General features: G+C 37.3%; 2 protein-coding genes across 4 annotated transcripts in view; one reads left to right on the top strand and one right to left on the bottom strand.

Annotated features, from left to right (window-relative positions):
- LRRTM3 (leucine rich repeat transmembrane neuronal 3) overlaps positions 1-12028 on the top strand; it is a 123093-nt gene extending 111065 nt beyond the window's left edge. Inside the window, exons 4-6 of the mRNA XM_088842465.1 lie at positions 8299-8448; positions 9241-9371; positions 10491-12028. Of these exons, the coding sequence (XP_088698591.1) occupies positions 8299-8448; positions 9241-9371; positions 10491-12028 (1819 nt within the window). The remainder of the gene's footprint in view (positions 1-8298; positions 8449-9240; positions 9372-10490) is intronic.
- CTNNA3 (catenin alpha 3) overlaps positions 1-27459 on the bottom strand; it is a 1978275-nt gene that overhangs the window by 1121840 nt on the left and 828976 nt on the right. The gene's annotated exons all lie outside the window — the stretch shown is intronic.

Consider the following 27459-nt stretch of genomic DNA (forward strand, 5'->3'; position numbering starts at 1 on the left):
CTGCTTGTGTGCTCAGTCCTGTTTGACTCTTGTGACGCCATGGACTGCAGCCCTCCAGGCTTCTCTGTCAGTGGGATTTCCTAGGCAAGAATACTGGAGCAAGCTGCCATTTCCTTTTCCAAGGGATCCTCCTGACCCAGGGATTGAAACTGCAACTCCTGAGGCTCCTGCTTTGGCAGGCAAATTCTTTACCACTGAGCCACCTGGGAAGCCCTGAATGGGATTAGTGCCCCTATAAAAGAGGTCCATAAGAGTCCTTGCCACTTAAACTATGTGAAGTTTCAGAGAGAAGATGGCAATCTGTGGACCAGGAGGCAGGCCCTCAACAGACATGGAATCTGAACACCTCTTGATCATAGAGTTCCCAGACTCCAGAACTGTGAGAAATACATTTCTGTTGTTTATAAGCCACCAATCTATCATTTTCTATTAGAGTAGCCCACATGGACTAAGACAGAACATTTTCTTTAAAAAAAAAAAAACTGATACATCAGAATACACCTAAAGCAAACATAGCAAAATGTTTATTATTATATCGTTTGAAGAGTATTGACTTGATATTCAAAGCACAGCTACAAATGCATGCAAAGTAAAGCATCAAGTATTAAGGTGAAAATTTGGTTCAGAGACTTTTATGGTTACTCTAAAACATCTTTGCTCTATTGCGAGAAGTTATAAGAAGTTTGGGAATATATATATGACATAAATTTTACACTGTAGCTCTGGTGCCACATGTTCCTTCATGGAATTTGTTCCAAATAAAAAGCTAGAAAACTGATTTCTCTCAATAAAAATGACTATAATTGAATTTTGTGACTGCTTTCTTGAAAGTAACTTTTTGAGCCTCTTTTAGAAGACTATCTCAATATTAATGCAAAAATTAACAGGTTTATTTAGCAAGGAACAATATTAAATATCTGTTTTTCATAACTAGCAACAAAAAGGCAAGTACAGTAAAAAGTTGAGGACAGAAATACTAGTAAATATGAATGGGAAACCAACTCAAACTCATGATACCTTAATATTAATTTTTATCAAATTTGAGATTTGATCAATTACTGAATTCCCACAAAATAGATATATATTTTTTCCTTCAAGTCCTAAGCCTCATATATTCCTAATTTCTGCAAATGTTAAATTTGCTAACAGGAGTGAATAAATACCCCAAGTATCAATTTGGGGCCGGCTGTCCTGCTTAAATTAGTTGAGTAGACTCTTTCTCAACATCTATGCCATTAAAACTTACTCCTTACAAGTTAAATGACATAGGGAAAGCAATCAATTGAATATAAAACATGGAACAAGCTACAGTCCAAATGACCTGGTACCTCCCAATAAATCTATGACTTAATAAAATTAAAGCAACTTAGAAACACGAAAACAAAATGCAGTACTTGGGCTCTACTTAGGTCTTGACCACAAACCAACTTTAAGAACTTACTGTTAAATATGTTAGGTATAGAAATACTAGATGGTTAAATTAAAAGTCTTTATTGGTTAGAATTACATACCAAAAAAAATATATATATATATATATATTTGTGTGTGTGTGTAAAATGACATGATTTCTGAGCTTTGCTCTTTAAAACACTCCAGAAAGAAAAACAGAAAAGTGTGAATGTGTGGGTATGTATGAAGGGAGATGGGGATAGATGGAACACAATTAATAAAATATTGATAACTGTTACTGTTTATTATACTATGCTCTTTATATTGTGTATGTTTTGAAATATCCACTAAAAAATAGTAACAATTGTATCCTTAAATTCATGTAGTCTTTTTGTCTTCATTAACCTTCCCTGGTGGCTCAGATGGTAAAGAATCTGCCTGTAATGGTGGAGACCAGCGTTCAATTCCTGGGGTTAGGAAGATCCCCAGGAGAAGGGAATGGCTACCTACTCCAGTATTCTTGCCTGGAGAATCCCATAGGCAGAGGACCTTGGCGGCTGCAGTCCATGAAGTCACAAAGAGTCAAACATGACCGAGGGACTAATATACACATGTAGTCTTTCATCTTCAGAAATTAACCAATAATTGTTGCACTCTAAGAGTTTGTCATTTTTCTCTATCCTCAGTTTTATCTTTAGCACTACTTCTGTGCAAACTAACAGTAAGTAATGCAATAAAACCTGAGAGTATGGATTGATGCTGTAGCCTACATGTATCTTTAAGTGAGGGATAGGCAGATGTGTTATATAATCTTGTAGGTCTTATTCACTTGATTTGCCTCTTCCCAAAAAACACTGAGAAACGATTTTAATGGTGAGACCTGGAAATTTCTTCATCCATTTATCTAAGTCAGAGATATCCACTCATCACCATATGTGACCAGATATGGTTTTTATTTTATTTTATTTTTTTTTTGATTTTATTTTATTTTTTTTTTTGTGACTTTCTCAAAATTTATTTATTTATTTATTTTTTATAATTTTTTTTTCTTTACAGTTAAAAGTATTTTTATTAAAAAAGCACAAATGCAAAGAAATGAACAGAGGAAAAATTATGCGTCGAACCTGGACTGGTCACTTATGATAATATACATGCTACAATTCCATTCTCCCCAATCATTCCACGAAGCAAACAGATGGAAATCAAGGATATTTCAGAGACAAGTTAATGCTTCGATGGATGAGCAGAATATAGTTATAAATGTACAAATGCATATGAGTATTCTACCAACTAGAAATGAAGAAAATAAAATTTTCATAGCTGGAGGGATCTATGTTAGCATTTTGACCATCTTATTACATGATCTGGTGACCAAGTCAAAAATATTAAGCTCTTTGTGACATCTAGATTACATGCACTTACTGGTGAAAGCACTTTATGATTTCAGAACACAGAGTGTCAATGATGTATGTTGCATATTAAATGGATATGGTATTAAAAATCATCGTAGAAAGGGAATACTGAGGATTTTTTATAATACTGGTAAATTCTGACTCAGCCCTTGGTCATGTTATATGTGTGCTAAGTTGCTTTAGTCATGTCCGATTCTTGGTGACTATTTGGGCTGTAGCCCCCCAGGCTCCTCTGTCCATGGGGATTCTCCAGGCGGAATACTGGAGTGGGTTGCTGTGCCCTCCTCCAGGGGATCTTCCCCATCCAGGGATTGAACCCATGTGTCTTACGTCTCCCACATTGTCGGGTGAGTTCTATACCACGAGCACCACCTGGAAAGCCCTTGGTCATGTTAGTGACCCTAGACACATGTTTCTTCCACTGTATGCTGATGATGAGAGAACCTAGATGAAACTCGAAGAAAAATTAATTTTTTCATAAGTACTCAGATTTCAGAAATATTTTATAGCACTTTAGAGTCTACAATGTATTTACATGTAAACATGTAACTTGATCCTAAATAAAAACTTTAGAGATTCATAGTACAGGTTTTATGAGTACTATTTTGTAGATAAGCAAACTGAGACCCTAAGAAGACTGACCAGAATCAATTCCAAATTCCAAATGTCAACTGGCATATGCAATAAAAAGCATATGTCATTCTCTAAATTATTTTAGAAAAACCTTTCAGATTCACCAAATTTATTTTCTAGACTTTAAGTCCAAATGTTATCATATCTGGTCTTTATATAAGTTTTAATTTTCATCAAAGCTTTTGGTTCCTTGCCCTCCAAGACCATTTGCAAAGATGTTGCCACTGTCTAGGACATCTAAATAGAAATCCATATTACTATTGTTTAGTGCCTAATTTTGCAATCATTTTATAAAATATTGCAAAATACATCATGGTGTTTTGATGCCTAATATCAAAAACATGCTGCAAAAATTAAAGTCTCACAAAAAATGAGGGCCAAATTCGAACATAATTCAAATGAGTTGAACTCTTGATGTTATTCCCCAAACTTGACCTATAGAAGCAGTTGATGGCTTTACCATCCCTCCAGCCCATAACACTAGAAGTCATCTTTAATTTCTCTATTTATCCCATACCTCAATTTCTAGTCCATTAGGAATCGCCATTGGTTTTGCCTAAGCATAAGTCTAGAATCTAACCAATCCCCACCACTTCCATTGATACTGAATCAAAGCAGGATCCTATGGTCCCTGCCCCGCTACTAAGTCCTCCGCCTGTCTTTTGTCTAAGGAAAACTTTAGTCAAAGAATTAATCAGAGAAGTGAAAAATGCAAATACAAAGAAAAACAGTCAAAAGAGACTAAATAATAATAACGTAGTCATTAAGCATGGTCGAGGACCTTTAGTTATTTCTCAAAGGCTATAGATAATGTTTGGAGCCATATCCTGTGAGCTATCTTACAGATACTAGAACACCAGGGGTACAAGTTAACTACAAGGTGACCAGACTGTACCCAGGACATGAGCTGCCACAATTCCAAGAACTGGCTGCAAAGAAATGGGAACAAATGGACCCTGGAACTGAAGATTAACTGAACCAAAAACGATGCTGGTCAGACCAATGATGACCACTTTGAAGACGACTGTTAGAGATAACTGTGCTGCTTCTGCATGTAGCTCCCCCTCATCCACCTATAAAAGGTCTCACCCCCTGCTTGTCACTGTGCATGTGTGGGGGGAGTTGGCCTTTGGACAGATGTCCCCCACTCTCCCATCCAGTTGCCAGCATCTGAAATAAAGCAAATTTCCTTTCCACCAATCTGGCCTCTTTATAGGCTTTTGGGCTGCAAGCAGCCAGACACCACACGCATGCCCTGTAACAATACCATCCTGGTCCAAGTCTCCATCGTCTCTCTCCTGATTGGTATAATATCCTCCCTTACTGGCTTCCCTACTTTTACTCTTGTCCCTTTATAGTCTATTTCCTCTCTGACTTCATCTCCAGTTACTTTCTCCCATGCTCTCTACACTCTAGACGGATTAGCCTCTGCTATTCATTGAACACAGTATCTGCTCCCACCTGAGTGCCTTTGCACTGGCCACTCCCCATATATATACATAAGGTTAAAAACCTCATCTTCTTCAAGGCTTGCTCAAGCCACTTTCTTAGTGGGCCAAACCATCCTATTTTAGCTGAAATCCACCTCATCCCTTCCACTCCTAATCTTCACTGTCTTTTTTACTTTTCTTTTTTCTATAATTGTTGTTGTTTCGTCACTAAGTCATGTCCAACTCTGAGACCCCATGAACTATAACCCACCAGGCTCCTCTGTCCTTGGGATTTTCCAGGCAAGAATACTGGAGTACATTGCCATTTCCTTCTCCAGGGGATCTTCCCAACCCAGGGATTGAACATGTGTCTCCTGCATTGGCAGGTAGATTCTTTACCACTGAGCTACCAAGGAAGCCCAGTATATACTACTTTTATTATTTATTTTATTTTTATTGTTCATCTTACTCCTTCAGAATGTAAGCTTAGATATGTGCTTTGTATGCTAATGTAGTCTAAGTGTCTGGAAGAGTGTCTAGGACTTAGTGGTTACCCAAACTGTTAAGTAAATGTAATCTCTGAGACCAACCCATTGTTAAGACATCAATATATCCACTTTGGGCTTCTCAGGTGGCGCTAGCCAACCTACCAATGCAGAAGACACAAGAGACGTGGGTCTGATCCCTGGGTTGGAAAGATCTCCTAGAGGAGGAAATGGCAACCAACTACAGTATTCTTGACTGGGAAAATTTCATGGACAGAGGAGCCTGGTGGGCTACAGTCCATGGGGTTGCAAAGAGTCAGACAGGACTGAGCACAGCAGCACAAGCACAATATCCACTTTAAATTGATTTTCTAAGTTTATATTTGGCAATTTAGTTTCATATTAGACTGAAATCTGGCATTATATAACTGAGATTGGATTTATTTGCCCAATTTAAACAAAATATGTTAAGCTTTTTGAAGTACTATAAGTGCAATAAAAAGTCTTCAGATACATGACACTATATTCCATAAGTATATAACTCATTAAGGCCTTAGATTCATTGGGGAAATTTAATTTGTCAGGTAGTTTATAGTTTGTTCTGTACATGGTTTTAAATGCAAATGAATTTGCTAAATACATAATGTAGTATAATTTTGCTTATTTTGAAAGGCAAATAAGAAATGATCATCTTGCAGTAGTCAACAAGTAGAAGGGGAATAAACTTTAAAATGTAACCAGCAAATTACTAAAATCTTTTTGAATATAAGGTTTTATTTTTCTTTTGAGAGACTGTGTCTTAGGAGTGATTTCTGTAGCCGCAAGGTTTTAGTCTGGGTTAGCATTGCACTACTTTATTTTTGGATTTCTCTACCAGCCTCAAGGATGGTCTTCCCTCTTCAAGCACTTCATTACCATGAACCAGGATAGACCTGGTGGAAATACTGGCTTAAGGATTAGTGCCAAAGTAGGAGGTACCCAGAGATCCTGGAGTCAGATCCAGTCCAAGAATGGTTACTGATTACTATTGAAGAAGAGATAATAGTCAGCATTAAGAGAAAAAATCAACTTTGAGATCCAAAAGGTGACTGTAAAGTCAGAACCATGGAACAAGGCAAGATCAGAAGCCAAGATACCAGAAAAATGTCTGCTAATGGCACGGTGTGTAACACACAGCAAATGTTATTCACCATATTGATCCAAGATTTGTCCCAGGAAAAGCAAAGTAAGCAAACTACATGCTCAGTGAGCTCATCTGTGCTTCTGTCATAGAATGAAAGAAGAATAAAAACAAATTGTTGGGACCTCCAGTCATCCGAGAGCAGCCTTCTGCAGCTGTTGGGACAGATATGGCAATGATTACTTCCCAAAGAGAAGCAGGGATGGTGAAGAGAAAAATCTGAGCCCTTCAAGCAACAGGGATGATAGAGGAGTTATAAATAGTATTCTCTTTAGTCTTTTTTAATAGATACAAATTGTGAAGTCCTATTTGGGATGTTAAATGATAAAAGGTGTAAAATGCCAAAGGGAATATTCAAACCTATATTTACTATTCTCAAAAAATGTACAGTTTAACTATAAAGACAAGAGATGTCTACATAAAAAGTGAAGATCACATGCTGACCATCTGAGTATTTCCACTTTCCAATTTCTTGCCTTTTCATACACATTTTTAAAGAACACTTTCTCCAAAATTGTACCCAATCTCACTGACGGAGGAATTTTGCAGAGATCAATCCTATGTATACAAGACTAGCATTACATAACCAGTTATTCTACTTCAAATGTACTTCTGACCCTCATAAAAATGTGTCTGTTCAGTAAATATTTAGTGAACATCTAAAATGTGCCAAGTGCTATAGCAGTTTTTAGGAAAACCAAAGCAGATAAAACTTTATTTTTGTCCTCACAGAACTTATATTACATTAGCATAGTTTTATATGTCCTCTCTTCCTATCAGGAGAAAATTTATTACTTTTATTTATTACTTTACAGTATGTTTCTTAAACCTAGCTGTCCATCAGAGTCTGCTGATAAATGTAGCCTCCTTCTGTCTCCTTGAATCAAAATCTTGGGGGAGGGATTGGGAAATTTACATTTTTAACAAGCTGTCTGGGGGCTTTATGTAAATTCATAGCATAATAATTTGAGAGGAAACACTTCCCAAGTGGCACCAGTGGTAAAGAATCTGCTTGCCAATGCAGGAAACATAAGAGACACACGTTCGATCCCTGGGTCAGGAAGATGCCCTGGAGGAAGGCATGGCAACTCACTCCTGGAGAATTCTGCAGACAGAGGATCCTGGCGGGCTACAGTCCATAGAGTCACAAAGAGTCAGAAAAAACTGAAGTGACTTAGCCTGCATGTACTGTCCTATTAATGGCATCTTATATGAGAAATCTGACTGTACCTAGGGGCCTCCTTTTGTTTATCATAACTGTTACCGAGCCTCTCATCCTTTGAAAATATGAAAGGTTTCCATGATTTTCCACAGCCAATTCACCTAACAAAGACTAGCAAGGAAAACTTAAAAAGAAAAATTAAATTACCATTTATTTTTAAACAAAATGGTTCTCTCTGTGGGGCAGATGTTACCATAGTCTGCTCTGCTGAAGAACATCAAACATTAATTATGAGTTATGGTCCACTTTAAATGTTCATTTTAAAGATAAAGTTGAGATGATGGAGATTTACGAACACTTCTCATCAAAAAAGGCAAGACTGAGAACATCTCAGAAACCCATTATAAACAATATAAAAAATATTCAGTGAAATAGTTCTTTGTGAGTAACGACAGTCACAATAGTCACTATTCAATACTAAATAACATGCGATATCAGCAAGTATAGAAAAGTTGATATTATGCAAATAATAGGCTTATTAAGTGCAAATAAGGCTTATTAAGTGCCACATACTAATCTAAGATTATGTCATCTTTATACTCTACAGATATGGAGATGACTTAATTCTCAAACTCTCTATTAAATGGGATTTTGTTATGCTGCCCATTTTGGAGAAGACAAAACTAATGCATAGAGAAGATGAAAAACATGGTCAACGTTACAGAGCTGATAAAGTACAGTCAGGATTTGAACCTAGGTGCAAAAATTCATCCTCTTAATCACTAGACTAAGCCTTTCCTCTTTAGTTTTTAGAATACTTATTAGAAGACGCATATCAAAGAAGTTTATGCGAACCTGTTCTAGAAATGAAGAATTTTATTTTATTACAGCTTCTTTGCAAAAATGACTTAATCAGGCTAATTTTCATTTGACTCATTTTAAAGTGAAGATAACAATGCTGTTCAAATAGGATCATGTAGTAGTTAGAGGTTCAAGTACAAGAGCGATATGGTTCTGAACCTCAATCCTACCACTTAGCATATGACCTTGAGCAAGGCACCTTTTCCGGTCTCTGTCTCCTCATCTTTAAAATGAAGGGTATAATGGGATCTACAGCGTAATATTGTTGACAGATAGAATAAGATAGCCCTTTGCAACGCTATCTTAGAAATGGCTCAATAAATATTAGCGTAATAAATACCAGCAGCATCAACAAACTGAACCAAACGCTCTCTTGATTCTTGTACTCACACTAAACATAGTTTATTTCTCTTTTAATTTAAAAAAACAAAGATAAAATGACAGCAACAAAAACAACAAACCAAGTCATAAAAAATTAAATCAATTATGTCTTTTGTGGGAAAACCAGAAAGGTTATTGGACACATTACTTTATATGTCATTAGTTATCCTCTCTGTTCCAAAATGTATGTGTGCTAGCATCCTGATACATCTTGTATAATATAATCATTGTGACCCCAAGAGGTCAAATGGGCAGGCAGTTAATGCTTCTCTGTGAAAAGCTCAATAATTCATTTTATAAATTTCAGTTCCAAGTCTACGTTGAGGTTAAGAAAAATTGACATTCGGTCTGTGAACTTCATGTCAAGCTCCAGAAAAACTCTGGGCAGCACATGTTTAGCGATTAAGTGGATGCAGACAATAAAGACGTTGCCAAATTGTAAAACAAGACTTGGAAATTACAGAAAATGTTGCTAGTTATTGATTACGGTGACCATTCAGTTCCTATTGAGCCACCCAAAAGAATCATTCATTTTCCAGCAGAGAGCCTGCTCATTTGCAAGATAAAAGAGAGACATTTCTGCACATGCCCATAATGTTCTTCACCACTGGGGGCAGCTTTACATAAGACTGCATTCACTGAAACCAAAGCGACAGTCTGAGCAGCTTTCAGAATGACAGTCTGCAGAAGTGAGCTGAGCGTGTGCGCGATACGGGGCTCTCCTGCCTTCTGGGCTCCAACGCAGCTCTGTGGCTGAACTGGGTGCTCGCCACCAGAAATGCTGGGCTATGGAATACAGATGTGGCAGCTCAGGTAGCCTCATGTTGCCTGAAGGAATACATCTTGCTTTCTGATAAGAAGAAATTGTAGAAGCCAGTTTTTTTTTTTTTTTTTTTTACACCACCTCCCCCCCCACCAAAAAAAACTGTAAAGATGCAAAAACGTAATATCCATGAAGATCCTATTACCTAGGAAGATTTTGATGTTTTGCTGCGAATGCGGTGTTGGGATTTATTTGTTCTTGGAGTGTTCTGCGTGGCTGGCAAAGAATAATGTTCCAAAATCGGTCCATCTCCCAAGGGGTCCAATTTTTCTTCCTGGGTGTCAGCGAGCCCTGACTCACTACAGTGCAGCTGACAGGGGCTGTCATGCAAGTGGCCCCCTAAGCCAAAGCAAAAGACCTAAGGACGACCTTTGAACAATACAAAGGATGGGTATGTTTTGTCATTTTTCTTCTTTTCTTCTTAAAAAAACAAAAACAAAAAAATCCACTAGTCTGTATATTAATTCTGCCTTAATTATTGTAGAGATTACCTTGCTCTGCTCTAAGATTATAAATTCAACTGCTTAGTGAACATGTTTCCTTGCTTAACTATTAAAAAAAAAAAGCCTAAAGACAATTCTTTTTAAATTATAAGGAGATGATATTTGATGTTAAATATTGTTCTGTACATTTAAATTTCTAAAAAAGAAAATATATGCTTATTTTTGCTTGATTAAAAAATAAATTAATTCTTTTTTGGGGGGATAACTTTTCTAAGTTGTTTTTATTTCCAGGTTTCAATGTAATTAGGCTACTGAGCGGATCAGCTGTAGCACTGGTTATAGCCCCCACTGTCTTACTGACAATGCTTTCTTCTGCTGAACGAGGATGCCCTAAGGGCTGTAGGTGTGAAGGCAAAATGGTATATTGTGAATCTCAGAAATTACAGGAGATACCCTCAAGTATATCTGCTGGTTGCTTAGGTTTGTCCCTTCGCTATAACAGCCTTCAAAAACTTAAGTATAATCAATTCAAAGGGCTCAACCAGCTCACCTGGCTGTACCTTGACCATAACCATATCAGCAATATTGATGAGAATGCTTTTAATGGAATACGCAGACTCAAAGAGTTGATTCTGAGTTCCAACAGAATCTCCTATTTTCTCAACAATACCTTCAGACCTGTGACAAATTTACGGAACTTGGATCTGTCCTACAATCAGCTGCATTCTCTGGGATCTGAACAGTTTCGGGGTTTGAGAAAGCTGCTGAGTTTACATTTACGGTCTAACTCCCTGAGAACCATCCCAGTGCGAATATTCCAAGACTGCCGCAACCTGGAACTTTTGGACCTGGGATATAACCGGATCCGAAGTTTAGCCAGGAATGTCTTTGCTGGTATGATCAGACTCAAAGAACTTCACCTGGAGCACAATCAATTTTCTAAGCTCAATCTGGCCCTTTTTCCAAGGTTGGTGAGCCTTCAGAACCTTTACTTGCAGTGGAATAAAATCAGTGTCATAGGACAGACCATGTCCTGGACCTGGAGCTCATTACAAAGGCTTGATTTATCAGGCAATGAGATCGAAGCTTTTAGTGGACCTAGTGTTTTCCAGTGTGTCCCAAATCTGCAGCGCCTCAACCTGGATTCCAACAAGCTCACATTTATTGGTCAAGAGATTTTGGATTCTTGGATATCCCTCAATGACATCAGTCTTGCCGGGAATATATGGGAATGCAGCAGAAATATTTGTTCCCTGGTAAACTGGCTGAAAAGTTTTAAAGGACTGAGGGAGAATACAATTATCTGTGCCAGTCCCAAAGAGCTGCAAGGAGTAAATGTGATTGATGCAGTGAAGAACTACAGCATCTGTGGCAAAAGTACCACAGAGAGGTTTGATCTGGCCAGGGCGCTCCCAAAGCCAACGTTTAAGCCCAAGCTCCCCAGGCCGAAGCATGAAAGCAAACCCCCTCTGCCCCCCACGGTGGGAGCCACGGAGCCTGGCCCAGAGACTGACGCTGACACTGAGCACATCTCTTTTCATAAAATCATCGCAGGGAGCGTGGCCCTGTTCCTGTCTGTGCTTGTCATCCTGCTCGTTATCTACGTGTCGTGGAAGCGGTATCCTGCCAGCATGAAGCAGCTGCAGCAGCGCTCCCTCATGAGAAGGCACAGGAAAAAGAAAAGACAGTCCCTAAAGCAAATGACTCCCAGCACCCAGGAATTTTACGTAGATTATAAACCCACCAACACGGAGACCAGCGAGATGCTGCTGAATGGGACGGGACCCTGCACCTATAACAAATCAGGCTCCAGGGAGTGTGAGGTATGAACCATTGTGATAAAAGCGCTCTTAAAAGCTGGGAAATAAGTGGTGCTTTATTGAACTCTGGTGACTATAAAGGGAACGTGGTGCCCCCTCCCCATCCCTCCCCCTCTCCCTCTGCTGGCGAAGTCCTTCCTCCCCGTCTGTTTTAGTACATTCATAATACGGGTCATTTTCCTTTCCTACATAGTTAACCCATTGAAATTTAAATACCACAATCAATGTGAAGCTTGAATTCTGGTTTAATATAATGCCTATTGTATACAACCTTTTATTGATTCCATTAATGTCACACTTGTTTTAAGATAAAACTTCTTTCATAAGTGACCCGTCACATCTGCTGTTATTCTCCTTCTGGTAGGACCAAATTTACGGTTTTAGAAGGTTTGCAGTTCATTGGTAAATCAAGGAAAACCTGAATGATCCCAGGTACTTGGAGCTGAAACTGATTCTAAGAGATGACTTGATTATAGGAACATTTAGGGGCAGCCATAAAACGACACCTAGCTTAAAAAGAAAATTGCAGGAAACTATTGAAAGACGGTGCTCTGTTAAAGCAGCACCAGAAGCAGTTTTCAGAGGTGTTTGAATTACAATAAAGCAAGCCTAAGGACAACTGTGGAAGGGTTAAATTGTTGCAAGGTAGATGACTGCAAAATGTGAGGAGACAAAGTTTAGACTTGAAGCCTTGTCTCTGAAATCCCTTTCTGTAAAAATCACAGTAGAGGTTTCACTGTCAGTTTCTTTTAGCCTCCACATATCCAAAACGAGTGAATACATAAATAAATAAAATAGGCAAGAGGCAAATTTGAGGAGGCAGATTTTTCCACACATCCTCACCTTAAGTTTTCAGAGATGAGGCTTGCAAACGGGAATGCAGCTTGCTAAACGCATGTGGTTAGAAGCTTTCCAGAATTTCTCTTTCCGGCTCTTTTAGGACCCTAATGTAGGGAGTGGAATCATGAGCTCTGTCTGTTCCTCTGTTTGGGATTTGTCAAGCTGTCCTGTTGTGTTTCACTATATGCCCTGCACACATGCCAGTCCCCTGAGGACTGACATTTCATTCAAAGGTGTAGAGAACACATTTTAAGACTCAATTTCCACCACCCATTGAAAAGGATAGTCTTAATAAGATAAAATAAATCTTACAGGAAAAAAGACCAACCCCATGGCAGTTGTCTTTTGCTTCTCTATTGTTGATGTTACAGTGCTGATGTTACAGTGTCCCCACGTTCATCTGTATTGTGAATTCCATTCATCAGTATGAATCTGTACAGACCCTGCTGGCAATATGCAAGCTGCATGCATGTTTTTATGTCGATGGAGAAAGTTTATTGACTGCAGCACAAATATCATAGCTTCTGTATTTAAGTAACTTTGACTACAGTTCTTTTAGATTTTAGAAAAATGTCTTTAGTTTGCTTTTCATTCTCCAAAATGAACAATTCCATTTTAGGAGCAAAAATCACAATTTGCAACACTGAGCCTCTTTCATTTAATTTGATTTGTCAAGTCTTATATCTTAAACCATGGCCCTGTTCTTTCAAAACAGAATCGCTGCAGCAAAAAAAGAAAAAGTAAATGGCTATTTTTACCAGCATTTTTATACAGTTTGAAGGCTTTTCATATGCTGAGAGGAAAAATCTAGGCAAGTCACCATGAGATACAATTGCAAAGAAGCCAGTATAAAAACCATACTTTTATAAGCAATAAAGAAAAAGGAACATCTAAAGTAGATTTTTCAAGGTACTTTGATTTTGATTAAATCTTAAATAGATACCAGTTCAGAGAAGCATCATAGCTATATTTGTCCATGGATAACTGTTGGATATGCATTTATTAATTGCAAATAATCCCAGATTCCCAATTGATTAATACTGCAGATAATTCCTCACAGTACTATGAACTGGATGACTGAACCTACTGTGATGTTTTTCACTGAAGTTGTAATTTTACATTTTTCATAAAATGTCAGTAAATACATAGTTCATCTAAAAAAAGAAATTTTCTTTGGTCAGCCTCATTTTTACCTGTACTAAAGATGATTGTATTAATTAAATGCAGTGTTAAAGTGAAAAAGCCCCTTTCTATTCTTTGATTTGAACTTCTGCCTCATTTGTCATGGGTACAAAATAAATTTAGGCATCTTTATATTTTGAAATTTTTGAGAATTCTCAATGCTGTGGTACTGCTAGTATATATAAAATATACTTGTTTTAAAAGTGTTTCTAAAATTCAAAACCACTTGGTGTGTTAAGGTTACATAAATAACCAAAACTTGAAGGCTGGTCATTTTTTAATGCCTAACTTTAGCTACGTATAAATTTAATACTAGAGAAGAACCAAAATAAAATTCCTTAGATTGTAAAAGTAATTTTGATTCAGAACATGAAATTATAAAAAAAATTCTTTTCCCTCTCTTTGGGAATGAAGCATCTCTAGTTCTCAGCATATAATTCTTGTAGGTTACAATTACTAGTTCACCACTATCAATTTAACAAAGCTGCCTGATAAATGTTCTGCTTAAAAGTTGTCCTCACACCCACCCCATGGCAAATTTTGGACTGCAAACCATGAATCTATTTTCATAAGTATCTTAAACTCAGTGCATATTAGTTGATATTTCATTTTCTGTCCCAAATTTATATTGTGTCCAACTAGACAACAGTTAAATAAACAGCTTGACCTGTTGAACTACACAACAGAGACACGTCAATGCAGAATGGATTCAGTCTTTGAATGCTTTACCAGAGAGAGAGGAAATACAGTTTAGTCTTTGAAAAGTATGGTTTTTTTTCTTTCTAAATTTTATGCGCCCCAGTACACATACCGCTACCGCAGCATGGAGTTAATATATTCCGAGTGCCCCAGTCTTCTAAGCAATACTTATCCAAGACATATTCGGTTTAAATTAGTTTATATTTTCTAAAGATGTTGACATTACATCTTTTCAAATAATTTAAACCTTTTTTTTTTTTTTTTTTACTTAATTTGGTGAACCAACTGGCTAACCAGACAGGGAGGCAATAAACTGTATTTCTGTGGAGCAGCAGTGACCTCCAGTGGCTGGTTAGACTAACCACAGCTATTCAAACATTCTATTAGTTTTCATCCTAAATTCCTGTGTAAGTGTGGTTTTCAACATATAGTTTTGATTCATGAATCAGATTTTACTTTTATTTGATTCCTCCCCCTTGGAAACATAGTTATAGTGTAGCATTTTAAAGTTATATTTTGTATATTGACTTACTTAGTAATGACCAGAGACCACAGAACTGGAACTGAGGGCTAGAAATAAGTGTCCTAAGATGAAGAACAAGTAATAACATAATAATAAATAGATAAGAAATATTTTAAAGTATTTAAAATCATCCGCTTTGGCCGAATATCATTAGGTGAGAGTATTATGAGTTTGAGTGTACTCCGGGAGTTGGTGATGGACAGGGAGGCCTGGCGTGCTGTGATTCATGGGGTCGCGGAGAGTCGGACACAACTGAGCGACTGAACTGAACTGAACTGAAGGACACTAAAATATAATGTAATTTAGGTTGGGGAAAGCAAATGTCAATGTTAATATGGAAAGAACCAGTATCAGTTATTTACCAGGCAGGAGTGTCTGAGCTGTGGAATGGGGAGGCCTCCCCTTCCGGCTGGAGAATGCTTCGGTTTGTTGATCGTGGCAGTGACCTGTTCTGCGCCCCAGTGCTCTCTCCCTCCCTCTCCCTTTTCAGTCAGCTGAACACTGGTTCTATTAGGCTCTCTGACAATGATGTTACAGTCTAAGAGGTGATGATTCATAGATAATGAAATTATGCTCTCCTTCTGGGGAAGGATAATGCAGAGTCAGATTTGTAGGACTGGCAAGGATTTTAGGATGCTGAAGGTGCATGAAGTATCTTCTCTTCCCTTGACATTTACCAAGAAGAGAACTTACACAGTTTATTTAAAGTGTGGATTAGACCAGCATAAGAAACAAGCATCAGGCTATGAAGACTAGGACAAAATGAGCTCCAGACATGACAAATGAGAACTGAGCCATGAGAAATGAAAAATTCAGAAACAGTGTTGCTTCTTTTATTCCCTTTCCCCTGGATTCTCATTACAATCTGGATCTGTAGCAAACCCATGGAGTTTTTCTATACTTGTATTCTGTTAGCTACCTATATTAAAAATTAGAGGCAGCTGGAAGAAACTATTAACGTGAAAAATAGTATCAGTGAATTTTAATTACAAATGTCATAATGAAAAACAGAACTAATGGAAGCTAAATAGGTTGTATTAAATGACTCTTGAGAACTAATAAAATAGTATGGTGAAAGTCAGAGTTTCTAGAATCTAACCATAATTGCCTGTAGAATTAGGCCCACGTTTGCCTACTCTCCAAAATCATCAGTGATTTACAGTCAGTAGAATACAGTAGAAATACTACAGAGATAATCTGCATAAAAAGAGTTTATGATTCTTTTGATTTAAGGAAAATATCACAGCCATATATAATAGAGCACTGTATGGGCCTTAAATTCAAATTTCTCTGACATTTGCAAATCAGGTAATCCTGGGGAAATCCCTTAGCTTTTCTGAACTTGGAGTTTCCCATCTGTAAAATGGGCAAATATTATTGACTTCATATGGTTATTGGGAGGACAAAATGTGAGCAATACTCTGTAAACTCTAAAATGTCAACTACTTACTATTTTCGAAGAGCATTTATTAATATGATCAGCTATGTTTGAAGGTGTTCTGTGTTTGGCCTGGACTAGAAAGACATTACTAATCTCTGTAACAGAAACCTAAGTTCATTTACATTAATATGAATTCTGAGACTTGGCCATGAGTCTAGAACTTAATTTGTCTTTGATATTTATTTTTCATAAAGAAATTTCTTCCAACCAATGTTATATAAGTCTATGAGTTATTAATAATGACCATAATATACAATACACATAAATAGATACCAACCAGAGAACAGTGAATCAAAAGGTTACCCAACTAAATCAAAATTCTAATTTTGCCCCCCAAAATGTCATGACAACAAAAGCTTTCAATTAACTTATGTTACTTGCCCTGTTCCCCTCTTCAGTAGCACTATTTTGAGCCCTTAATAACTTTACACTTTGCAAATATATCCTGTAAAGTGGCAAGATGACATCATTATTGAGCAAAAAGGAATTGCTTCTAAAATGTTACATGGAGTTAGCACATATTCCAGGTATTGATTACATGACATATACTCTGTTTTATTTTCCCCCCAATGAAAGAGTATCCAAAATTTCCTTCCAGTATAGAAATTACTATTGGCTTTAATCTCTCAGTTATTGCTATTGCAAATCACAGGATTAAAAAAAGTAGCATAAAAATAAAGACTTTTTATGAATAATAACTTATTCATTTATGAAAAATTAAAAACTTAAGAGTGCTCTTTGTGGGCTTTTCATAAAAAAAAAATGACCAATGTAATAAAAAATCTTTCTCTACTGAATGTAGCATTTCTTACCAAGTATGATGAACCAGATGTATTCCCAAAATTCTTATAATTTAAGTAGAAAACTGTTCTTCCTCCCTGACAGCTGAGTATCTATGAAATCTTTTTCTGTGAAATCTTTCAAGAACAGAGAGAGGATGGTGGTTTTTCAATGGGAAAAAAAAAGCATTTTCAAATTTTATGCAACTCTACCTTCATAGGATTATTGGTATATGTGCTTGAGTTGGGTATCCTGAACATGTAAGGAGAATTTAAGGAACACAGAGAAAACAAGAGCTAAGACCAAGCAGAAACAATCCATTTTATTGAAAAAAAGAAAAAGGAGCTTCTGGCTTAACCTATCCAGAAAACGTTGTAATGAAAATTGACAACTTTCTTGACAATTCTTTATACTTTACTTTCAGGGACTCTCATTCCCCCTGCTCCAGGAAAAAAAAAATCATCTATTCCTTTCTCCCACTCTTATATTATTCCCTACTTCCTATGTAACACAAAAAAGTCTTCCCTCATATAAGTCAACACAATTAGTCAACTTACTCAAAGGAGCATCATATATTCAATTTTAAAATTAGACCATAAAGCAAAACGTAAATCTGGCTGACCCTTTTCCCTTTCCTCTACAGTTTACAAACCACCTCTACAGTATCTTCTGATTTTCAGTAGAAGAAAGAAGAAATATAGTTTAATTACCAATCTGGCAAAGTGTTACAGCTTGAAAGTGAAAGTGAAGGTCGCTCAGTCATGTCCAACTCTTTGAAACCCCATGGACTATACAGTCCATGGAATTCTCTAGGCTAGAATACTGGAGTGATGAGCCTTTCTCCAGGGGATCTTCCCAACCCAGGAATCGAACCCAGGTCTCCCGCATTGCAGGTGGATTCTTTACCAGCTGAGCCACAAAGGAAGTCCAAGAATACTGGAGTGGGTAGCCTATCCCTTCTCCAGTGGATCTTTCTGACTCAAGAATCAAACCAGGGGCTCCTGCATTGCAGGTGGATTCTTTACCAACTAAGCTATGTTGTTTTCCTTTTTAATTAACTAACTCCTAGAAACAAAATACAGGACTTTATCGACAGAAACACTCAACTACATGTCATCAGTCAAAACCACCTACCAACAATCAGAGATTTGTCTTTTGCAGGGATGAACTGCAAGTTTGGGGGGCCTCACAAATACAGTGATAAGGCAAAGACTACAGTTAGCAAAAGCAATTTCTGTTAAAGCTTCATTGCACTAATTACATCTACTCAAGGTATAAAATACATTTTGCCAGTAAAGAGCAAAAAAGGATTTCAATTAAGTATAAATCCTTATTCATCATTCTTGGGGTTCAAACTTATTGATGAAGTAGAGGTAAAAACATAATGTCTTCAGATAATGAAGCTATATAGTATAGTGAGTGGTGATCATGGCTTCAACTTGGTGGTCCATATGTGTAGTTAAAAAGTTCTTCTTATCATTAATATTGATCTGTTATACTCTGCAAGAACGAACGTGCTTACCCCCTTTTTGATGCCATCAACCAGGATCTCACAAGAATGTTTAAAGGAGACTTTATAGAATGTACCACGATGATCTTGAAGTAGTAGAGTCACTTTAAAGTCTCTATAAACCTGGGATAACTTACAACAGTAAGCCTGGCTCTCCTGCATTCCAGGCATACTTTACCTGAGCCACTAGGGAAGCTCCTATAAACTCTCTGAGAAATTTGAAAGCTAACTAGGCACTTAAGGATCAGTGTTGGCTTGTCTTTCATTGGTTTATGAAAGGGATTCTGCACAATTTATATGAAATTTCAAAGTTAAAGGTTATAAATATTTGGTTGGAGTATTGTCATTTATCCTAAGAAAGTTTAGGTAACATAATTGAACTACAATTAAATGGAATAATTAAAGATCTATTTAATATGGTAGAGGCCCTATTAAATATATATTTTGTATTTTCCACCAAGCTAGGACTCTTTTAGATGCTTAGGGGGAAAAAAAAGAACCCCTATCCTTCCTATGATTATTAACATTTTACCATACATTTGTTTATGTGTATGTATATTTTTGCATACTTGACTTCTTATTATGTGCCAGGAATGTTTATATATATGTCTTTTAATATAAAAACAGAGGCTTTATATTGACTCTCTTTGACAAGTTTCATCCATTAATTCTAAATCTTGTCCCTTCTTTATAGGACTGCCCTAAAATCATTCATACCCTACCCACACAAGGCTTCTCAAACCAAAGTATATTTCTCCAGCCCAAATTAGGAAATGAATTCCAGTAAGTTACCATTAGGCTATCCCTTTGCTACTTATATTCTAATCTGCCAGTACAGTCAACTTCCCAGTCTGTGGCACCCACTCTGGCCTATTTTATGTCATTAAAAGGCAGCATGCACTTAGTCCTATGGACTATGGGGAGAACTGAGTAGTAAAATGTAAAAACTATATATGTTTCTATGGGCTCCAGCTTGCTTGTTTTTATGGTCTAACGCACAGAGGCACAGAGATGTGTGGGGTCTCTATTAGTTTACACTGAAATGCAAAAGCATTACGCTAGTTATAAATTAAAAAGAAAGGCCAAGACAGACAAAACATAGAGTCCAAAGCTCACATTCTGTATTTCTTAATCATAACAATGATAGTAAATAGTGGACATTCTTTATTTCACTTTCCTGACATCTGTTTTATTCTCCACATTTACCACCGTATTCTTAAATTTAAGCTTCACAATTCTTAAATGTTTTGACTTCTAACACAGAGGTTTCTTTTGTTTGTTCTTTAGTTGTTTTGTTCCACGCCTGAAGATCTTTTCCCAGTTCTCTTGCTGTATAATACTGCTGGCTTTACTAGAAACCCCGCTCAAATTTTGAACCTGTCAGGAAGTCACAGGGCAAATCATCAATTTTGTGATTGGAGTGATCAGACAAACTGACTGGCTTTGTCTCTAGAGTGCGGTCTAGCCAAGTCTGAGGTGTCTGCCTTCGATCTTCCCTGCCTCCCATTCCCAGCCCTTCCGTCCACTTAGGATTGTGCACACTGAATTCCTCCACCCAGGACTACCTGGGGCTCTCTTGGTTCTGTCCTCCTTACTCAAAATATATCCCCAGATCTCGACTAGTATCATTATTCCTTCCAAGGACACTCACACTTTAATTATTAAAAGAAAAAAAAAAAAAAAAACCTTTTGCTAAAGGTAACAAAGTCATATACTAAGAGCTTGGGTTATGCTTTTGAGGGCAAAGGTGCTTTGCCAGCCCCTCTGAAATCATTCTTTGTAGATACCTCTATATTTTTCTCAAACATGAAGTGGGGCCTTCCCACAGGAACCAAGGCAGGGCAAATAATCCATGTTTCATTCAGTAAACTATAGTCTGAGAAATCTTCTCAGTGAATTACCATGATACACAGGATTTCTCCTTAGTTTTCACCTCAGAGAGACAATACTACATACAGGCAGAACTTGGGCTATGGATCCAGGATGAACCAGCTTGACTGGTTCTGGGACTTAATAACTGGAAAATATTGATTATTAGCCTCTTCATCTTAAAAATGAAAATGTGTAAAATAATATAATAATCACAGAGTTGTCAGAGCCGGGCAAAGACTCATCATTTCTTGAATATTTTTATGTACTTTGTTTTGGCACACTGCATATATTATTTAGTTTAATTATTTAAGTTAATACTCACAAAGAGCCTCTGATGATTAAATGAGATGACTTAGATAAAAATCACTTAGGATAAATCTTGGCACGTAACTGTAACCTACTCCTTCATTTCATTAGCTCAAATTGCTAAAAGTTTCTGTACAACAGTATGCTTTATTTCATTATGTCATGTCCGACTCTTTGTGACCCCATGGACTATACAGCCCATGGAATTCTCCAGGCCAGAGTAGCCTTTCCCTTCTCCAGGGGATCTCCCTAATCCAGGGATCAAACCCAGGTATCTGGCACTGCAGGCAGATTCTTTACCAGCTGAGTCACAGTGGAAGCCCTATCTATTTTTATATGGAATAAAAATCATATCTGGCCAACTTTCAAGAAATAGAATCCTAACTGCCAAAACCTCAGGGGCACATAGTTAATACTGCAGAGGACTGTGAAAAAAGCTGACCGCCGAAGAATTGATGCTTTTGAACTGTGGTGTTGGAGAAGACTCTTGAGAGTCCCTTGGACTGCAAGGAGATCCAACCAGTCCATTCTAAGGGAGATCAATCCTGGGTGTTCATTGGAAGGACTGATGCTAAAGCTGAAACTGCAATACTTTGGCCACCTCATGCGACGACTTGACTCACTGGAAAAGACTCTGATGCTGGGAAGGGTTGGGGGCGGGAGGAGAAGGGGACGACCGAGAATGAGATGGCTGGATGGCATCACCGACTCTGTGGACATGAGTTTGAGTGAACTCTGGGAGTTGGTGATGGACAGGGAGGCCTGGCGTGCTGTGATTCATGGGGTCGTGGAGAGTCGGACACGACTGAGCGACTGAACTGAACTGAACTGAACTGAACATGGTATATAAAACCTAAGTCCTAATCTCCCATCAAAGTCCAACGACATCTTTACCTTTATTCCCACACCATTCCCCTTGCTCTAACACTGGCCAGTTCTTGAAGTAGCATGTGCTTTCCTTGTTGCTGTTCACTTGCTAAGTCGTGTGTGACTCTGCAACCCCATGTACTGCAGCACACCAGGCTCCCTTGTCCCCCAGCATCTTCCAGTTTGCTCAAATTCATGTCCATTGAGTCAGTGATACTATACTATCCATCTTATCTTCTGCCGCCCTCTTTTCCTTTTGCCTTCAACCTTTCCCAGCATCAGGGTCTTTTCCAATGAGTCATATCAGGTGGCTAAAGTATTGGAGCTTCAGCGTCAGTCCTTCCAGTGAATATCCAGGGTTGATTTCCTTTAGGATTGGCTGGTTTAATCTTCTGGAAGTCCAAGGGGCTCTCAAGAGTCTTCTCCAGCACCACAGTTCAAAAGCATCAATTCCTCAGTGCTCAGCCTTCTTTATGGTCCAACTCTCACATCCATACATGACTACTGGAAAAACCATAGCTTTGACTAGACGGACCTTTGTGTTTTCATACCTTATGCCTTTACTCAAGCTGTTTCTTTTATGAAAAATGACTTTCCACTCCCTTTCAGGTCCTCCTGTCAACCTCTTCTCATTTATCAGTTGTTTTCAAAAATTATTCTTATAAAAATATGGTTTTCAAGATTCATATTTAGATTTAAATTGCTTCTATGTTATAAATAATCTGACAACAACTTTTTTTTTATAGTTACCAACAGTATGACCATTTTGGCTGGTATGTTAAAGTGACTAAGGGCTAAAAAGTATTGTGAGACAAATAAAGAATATTTAATTCAAAGAATGAATATATCTTGATTTTAGTGAAGGCTGGATAGTCAACTTTTGCTGTAAAAGCCATATACTTGTGACTGCCCTCGTCCACTGCTTCTTGAGAAAGGTCCTTTTCTCCTTAGCATGGATGTCTCCTGATCCCATGCCTAGTGCCACAAGGCTTCTACTTCAGATATGTCCCAAGGTCTGTCATCTTCCCAAATAAAGTGACTACCCTACACTATCACAGAGACCAAGGCAGATGCCTTCGGCTTACTAATTATGCACATTTTCAAAGTAACTATTCTACTGAAGACTGAACATCAAATACTTAGAAGCTGACAATTAGAAATGCTCAGTTTTGTTTTGTTTTTTAACCTCCTGAAGACTGATTATGCAGAAGGCACAACTGATTATAGAGGACTGAAGCATCTGCCAGTTGATGGGTGTTTCCTTTCCTCCTTTCTGTTCATCATCTTATACATTTTCACTGATTCTCTTTTCTCTCTCATCACCAAGAAAATATCTTTCAATTTTTCCCTCTATCCAACTTTTATCGATAAGTCAATTTATACCATTTGACTATGTACCTTCTGACTGAGTTAATAGGAAAATTAACTAATGCTAATGGCTTTCTTTTCTTTTAGAAAACAATAATTAAGATAACACAGTCTAATAATTTAATTCAAAAGGGAGTCAAAAATCTATTTGTATTCAACAGCTTTGTTTAGTTCTATAAATGAAAAACTATAATTTTGTAAATTGTAGTTTAATTTCAGAAATAGAAATTATATTCCTCTCTAATATACTTTTAAGTCACATTTTAATTGTGATTTGTAAAGGCAGGGAAGATTTATTATAACAGAACATCCAGGTATTTCTTTTCATATAAGGTATCACTCAGTCTCTGGACCATGGTAATCTTCACCATCAATGAAACAGATTCATCTTTGGAACATATGTACTAAGAGAATTGAAATGAAACCTTTCTTTAGTCATAAAACTTGTAACTATGAGGGGTTTTGAGAACTTCACAGTCCATTTTCTAACTTTCTATTTGAAACCCTAAGCTAATTTAATTGTATTTTCAGTGATTTTTTAAAATTAATTTTTATTGGGGTATAGTTGCCCTACAATGATGTGTTAGTTTCTACCGTACAGCAAAGTGAATCAGCTACAGGCACACACATATCTGCCCCCACCCCCCGCCTTTTTTTATTTTCTTCCCATTTAGGTCACCACAGAGCACTGAGTAAGGTTCTTGGAACTATACAGTGAATTTTCATTAGTTGTGTATTTTATACATAGTATCAACAGTGTATATTTGTCAATCCCAAAGACTACATTCCTTAGTCCTTCTCTTAGTTATCAATTCCAGGAGGCCTGGTGTGCTGTGATTCATGGGGTCGCAGAGAGTCGGACACGACTGAGCGACTGAACTGAACTGAACTGAACTACAAACATTTGCATCATTTTTTACCTCTAACCTTTATCTCTCTTCTTAAGAGATACTGTGTGGTTGCTTTAATTTTAAAAAGAAAAAAATTTGTTTCTAATATTGTTTAAAAGAAAGATATAAGAAGTGGTTGAGTTCTTGTTCTACTTTTAATCTTCAGAATTGGAATCTGCTTGGTCTAGATCAGGTAGAAGGGCCTGGACTCCATGGCACATAGTTTGAACACATGAAAAACCACTGTTCTGAAATCACTAATCTACTATAGGTTCAAAATATTCTACATGGTTAATAGCTGAACGAAGGAACTCAGTGCTTAACTAACTTAGAACCAAACATATAGGCAAGAAGTTTTGCAGCAGGATGTATCCAGCAGTTTTCAATACCAGGCTTACAAATTGTATTTCCAGAGGTCAAATTTGCACATAACTCTTTCAACCACAACTGTCTCCTCATACTTAACTCAGTTTAACATCCAGCAGTGTGTTGTGCAGAAATAATCAGTGGTTAAATTACTCCCATTTTGTTCGCTCAGCTCACAGTAGCCCACTGATTAGTTTTTTGGTTTTTTTTTTAAGTATCTGATCTTCAATTTGTATTTCAACTGTACCCAAGTGCAGATGCCATCTCTGGTAACATGACAAAACAAAATTTAGGTTAATAAATATTTCTCTGTGCTCCAACCACAGCACACATCCTGCAGTAACTATACTGTAGCTCAAAGTGTTGTAAAAAATGCAACTGAGTTTCCTGGAGAATCATTTTAGAGTTAATTAAACCTTCTCCACCGGTAATTTAAGAGAGAAGAAAAAAAAACCCAACACTCCTAAAGACCATGGGGGAAAGGCAGTTTAAGAAATAGAAGTCCTCTGTTTATCCAGGGAGGTACTTTACAAGGCAGACAGCTACAGCACAGTTGAGAGACAACATTTCCTCAGCTGATTTGGTTAATTAAAATGCACAGTTACAACAGGCTTTCTTAGAGCCTGCAGCTGAATGACCGAAGTCTCCATTTCCTCCAGCGTCACACAGAACGTGAAGAGGCAAACATACTGCCCGAGCACAATTTGACTCACTAAAAATCCAGCACCATCAACACGAAATACATTTCTCAGGCACATTTTAAAAGACGTGTTATCGAGATTTATGGCGCAAGGATGGAAAGAATTTGCAGTTAGGCAGCACCAAGAGACTATCCTAGGTTCCTCTCAAAGCAGTTTTCAGTAAAATTTACAAATAAATCTTTAGGGTAGAGTCCACTTTCAACGCAGAAATCTTCAGCTCTATCCTTTCAAATGTATGGAATTTGAATCTGACTAACAGCTCGTCTGTTGCCAGAATTTATGAGTGATGGGAAAAATCAAAGGCCACAAAAGCTATTTGTCAAATAAACTGCAGAACGCAATACCAGTCTGCAGAGCTCATTTGCAGAACTCATGATGAGCATGGGAGGAGGGGATGCGAACAGCTGCAGCCTTGACCGCACTGCCTGTGCCAGCCAGAATTCAAGCCGCGTGAGCTGGTATTGACTGAAAGAGGGGGCCAACGACAACAACGAAAAACAGAAAAGGTTCTTATATCTAAGTTTTCGTTAAATCAGTACATCAGCATGCCCAGATGAATACCTGCAGAACCAGTTTAAGATAGATGTGGCCTGCAGGTATTCAAATTAAATCGGTTCATGGAAGGCTACATTTTATTTCCTGGCATGGGAGAGATATTACAGCCTTTGAATCAGTTAGACTAGTAGCATGGCATCCAATCAGTTTTCTCATCTGTAAACTGGGAACAGGGCTTCACATCTCAGGGCAACTGAGGATAAATTGAGATGACATGTTTGTGGGCAAACAAGTGCTCAATAAAAGTTATTCTCTCACTAGTTGTTCTCGCAACACAGTAAGTTGATGTGAATGGCAAAGTCAAAGTTCCCATATTAACCATTTACATTAAGAAGTCCATAATCTATAGAAAATGATTAAATATTTCTGGAGCCTAATTAACAAGTTAAATCAAACCCAAATAGGGCTCCCCAGACATTTGAAAAACCGCTATTAACATCCACTAATGAAATTTCCATATTAAGGTTTATTCTATAACGATTTTACTTAGCATCAAAATAAAATTTTTTGATCTTAGTATTGTCTTTTTCTAATAATTCAGCATCATTACCTTTTCGTAAATGTTACTTGAAGAACTGACCATTGCTTTTCAAAATATCTCCTTAAATATCTCTAACGTCTGTCTGTGTGTCTTTCTTTTCATTTTTGTCTCCCAAACATGGACATATCACATCCCTCCACACTCAGTACTGAAAGAAACATGCTGTTGTAGCAATTAAATGGTCTATATAACTTAATACGTAATTCATTTCTAGTGGGAAATAATTCAAGTGTTTGGAAGAAAGGAACACAATATTAATATTTGTGTTTTCAAAAACTCTTATTGAGTCTATGAAATAATGACTGAATTATTCAAAGTAACTTATCCAAAAAGTCACAATAAAATAATTTCACTGGATATTTACTGAGCACCTACTGCATGCAGGCTTACAAGTGAATTTTTGTTTTCCCTCAAAGCAAACAAAACGTAACAAGTGGCAAAGGATATTTGAAAGTTGGAGGCATATTACCAGGAAAACCATTGAATTATTTGACTGGTTTTGGAAAGTCACTTCTTCATAAAGCAATGAGTTTTCTCTTCTCAAGAGAGAAATTTGATACATGCCCTTCACTGGAGACATGATAATAATTAGTTCTTTTCAAAGACTTTGAAAAGAGCAGAGATGAAAAGAGCTGTAAGAGTTTCTAAATGACACAAGATCTGTGAAGTGGTAGATATTTAACACAAACCTCATACAGCTGTTACGTAGATTCATTAGTTAATCAGTTAGTTAATGACTTTGAAGTGTAAAATCTTATTAGACTTTTTTTTACACTTTAATGCATATAAGAAAGAAATTAGTCTGAAGTTAAAAAGTGACTATACCATTCTAATATATTGTATCTTTCTATGACAGACTTTCAAGATGTTCTGATTTCCACCCCCCCAAACAACTCCTGAAAAACCTATCTAGACCCTGATTTTCTATCACTTTATTGTTCAGTTTTGGCATGGGCTTCCAGTTAACAGTAAGCACAGAACTGAAAAACACACACACAT

This window comes from Moschus berezovskii, chromosome 12, assembly GCF_049115385.1.
Source record: "Moschus berezovskii isolate FMDL1 chromosome 12, NW_MosBer_1.0, whole genome shotgun sequence".
Lineage (NCBI taxonomy): Eukaryota > Metazoa > Chordata > Mammalia > Artiodactyla > Moschidae > Moschus > Moschus berezovskii.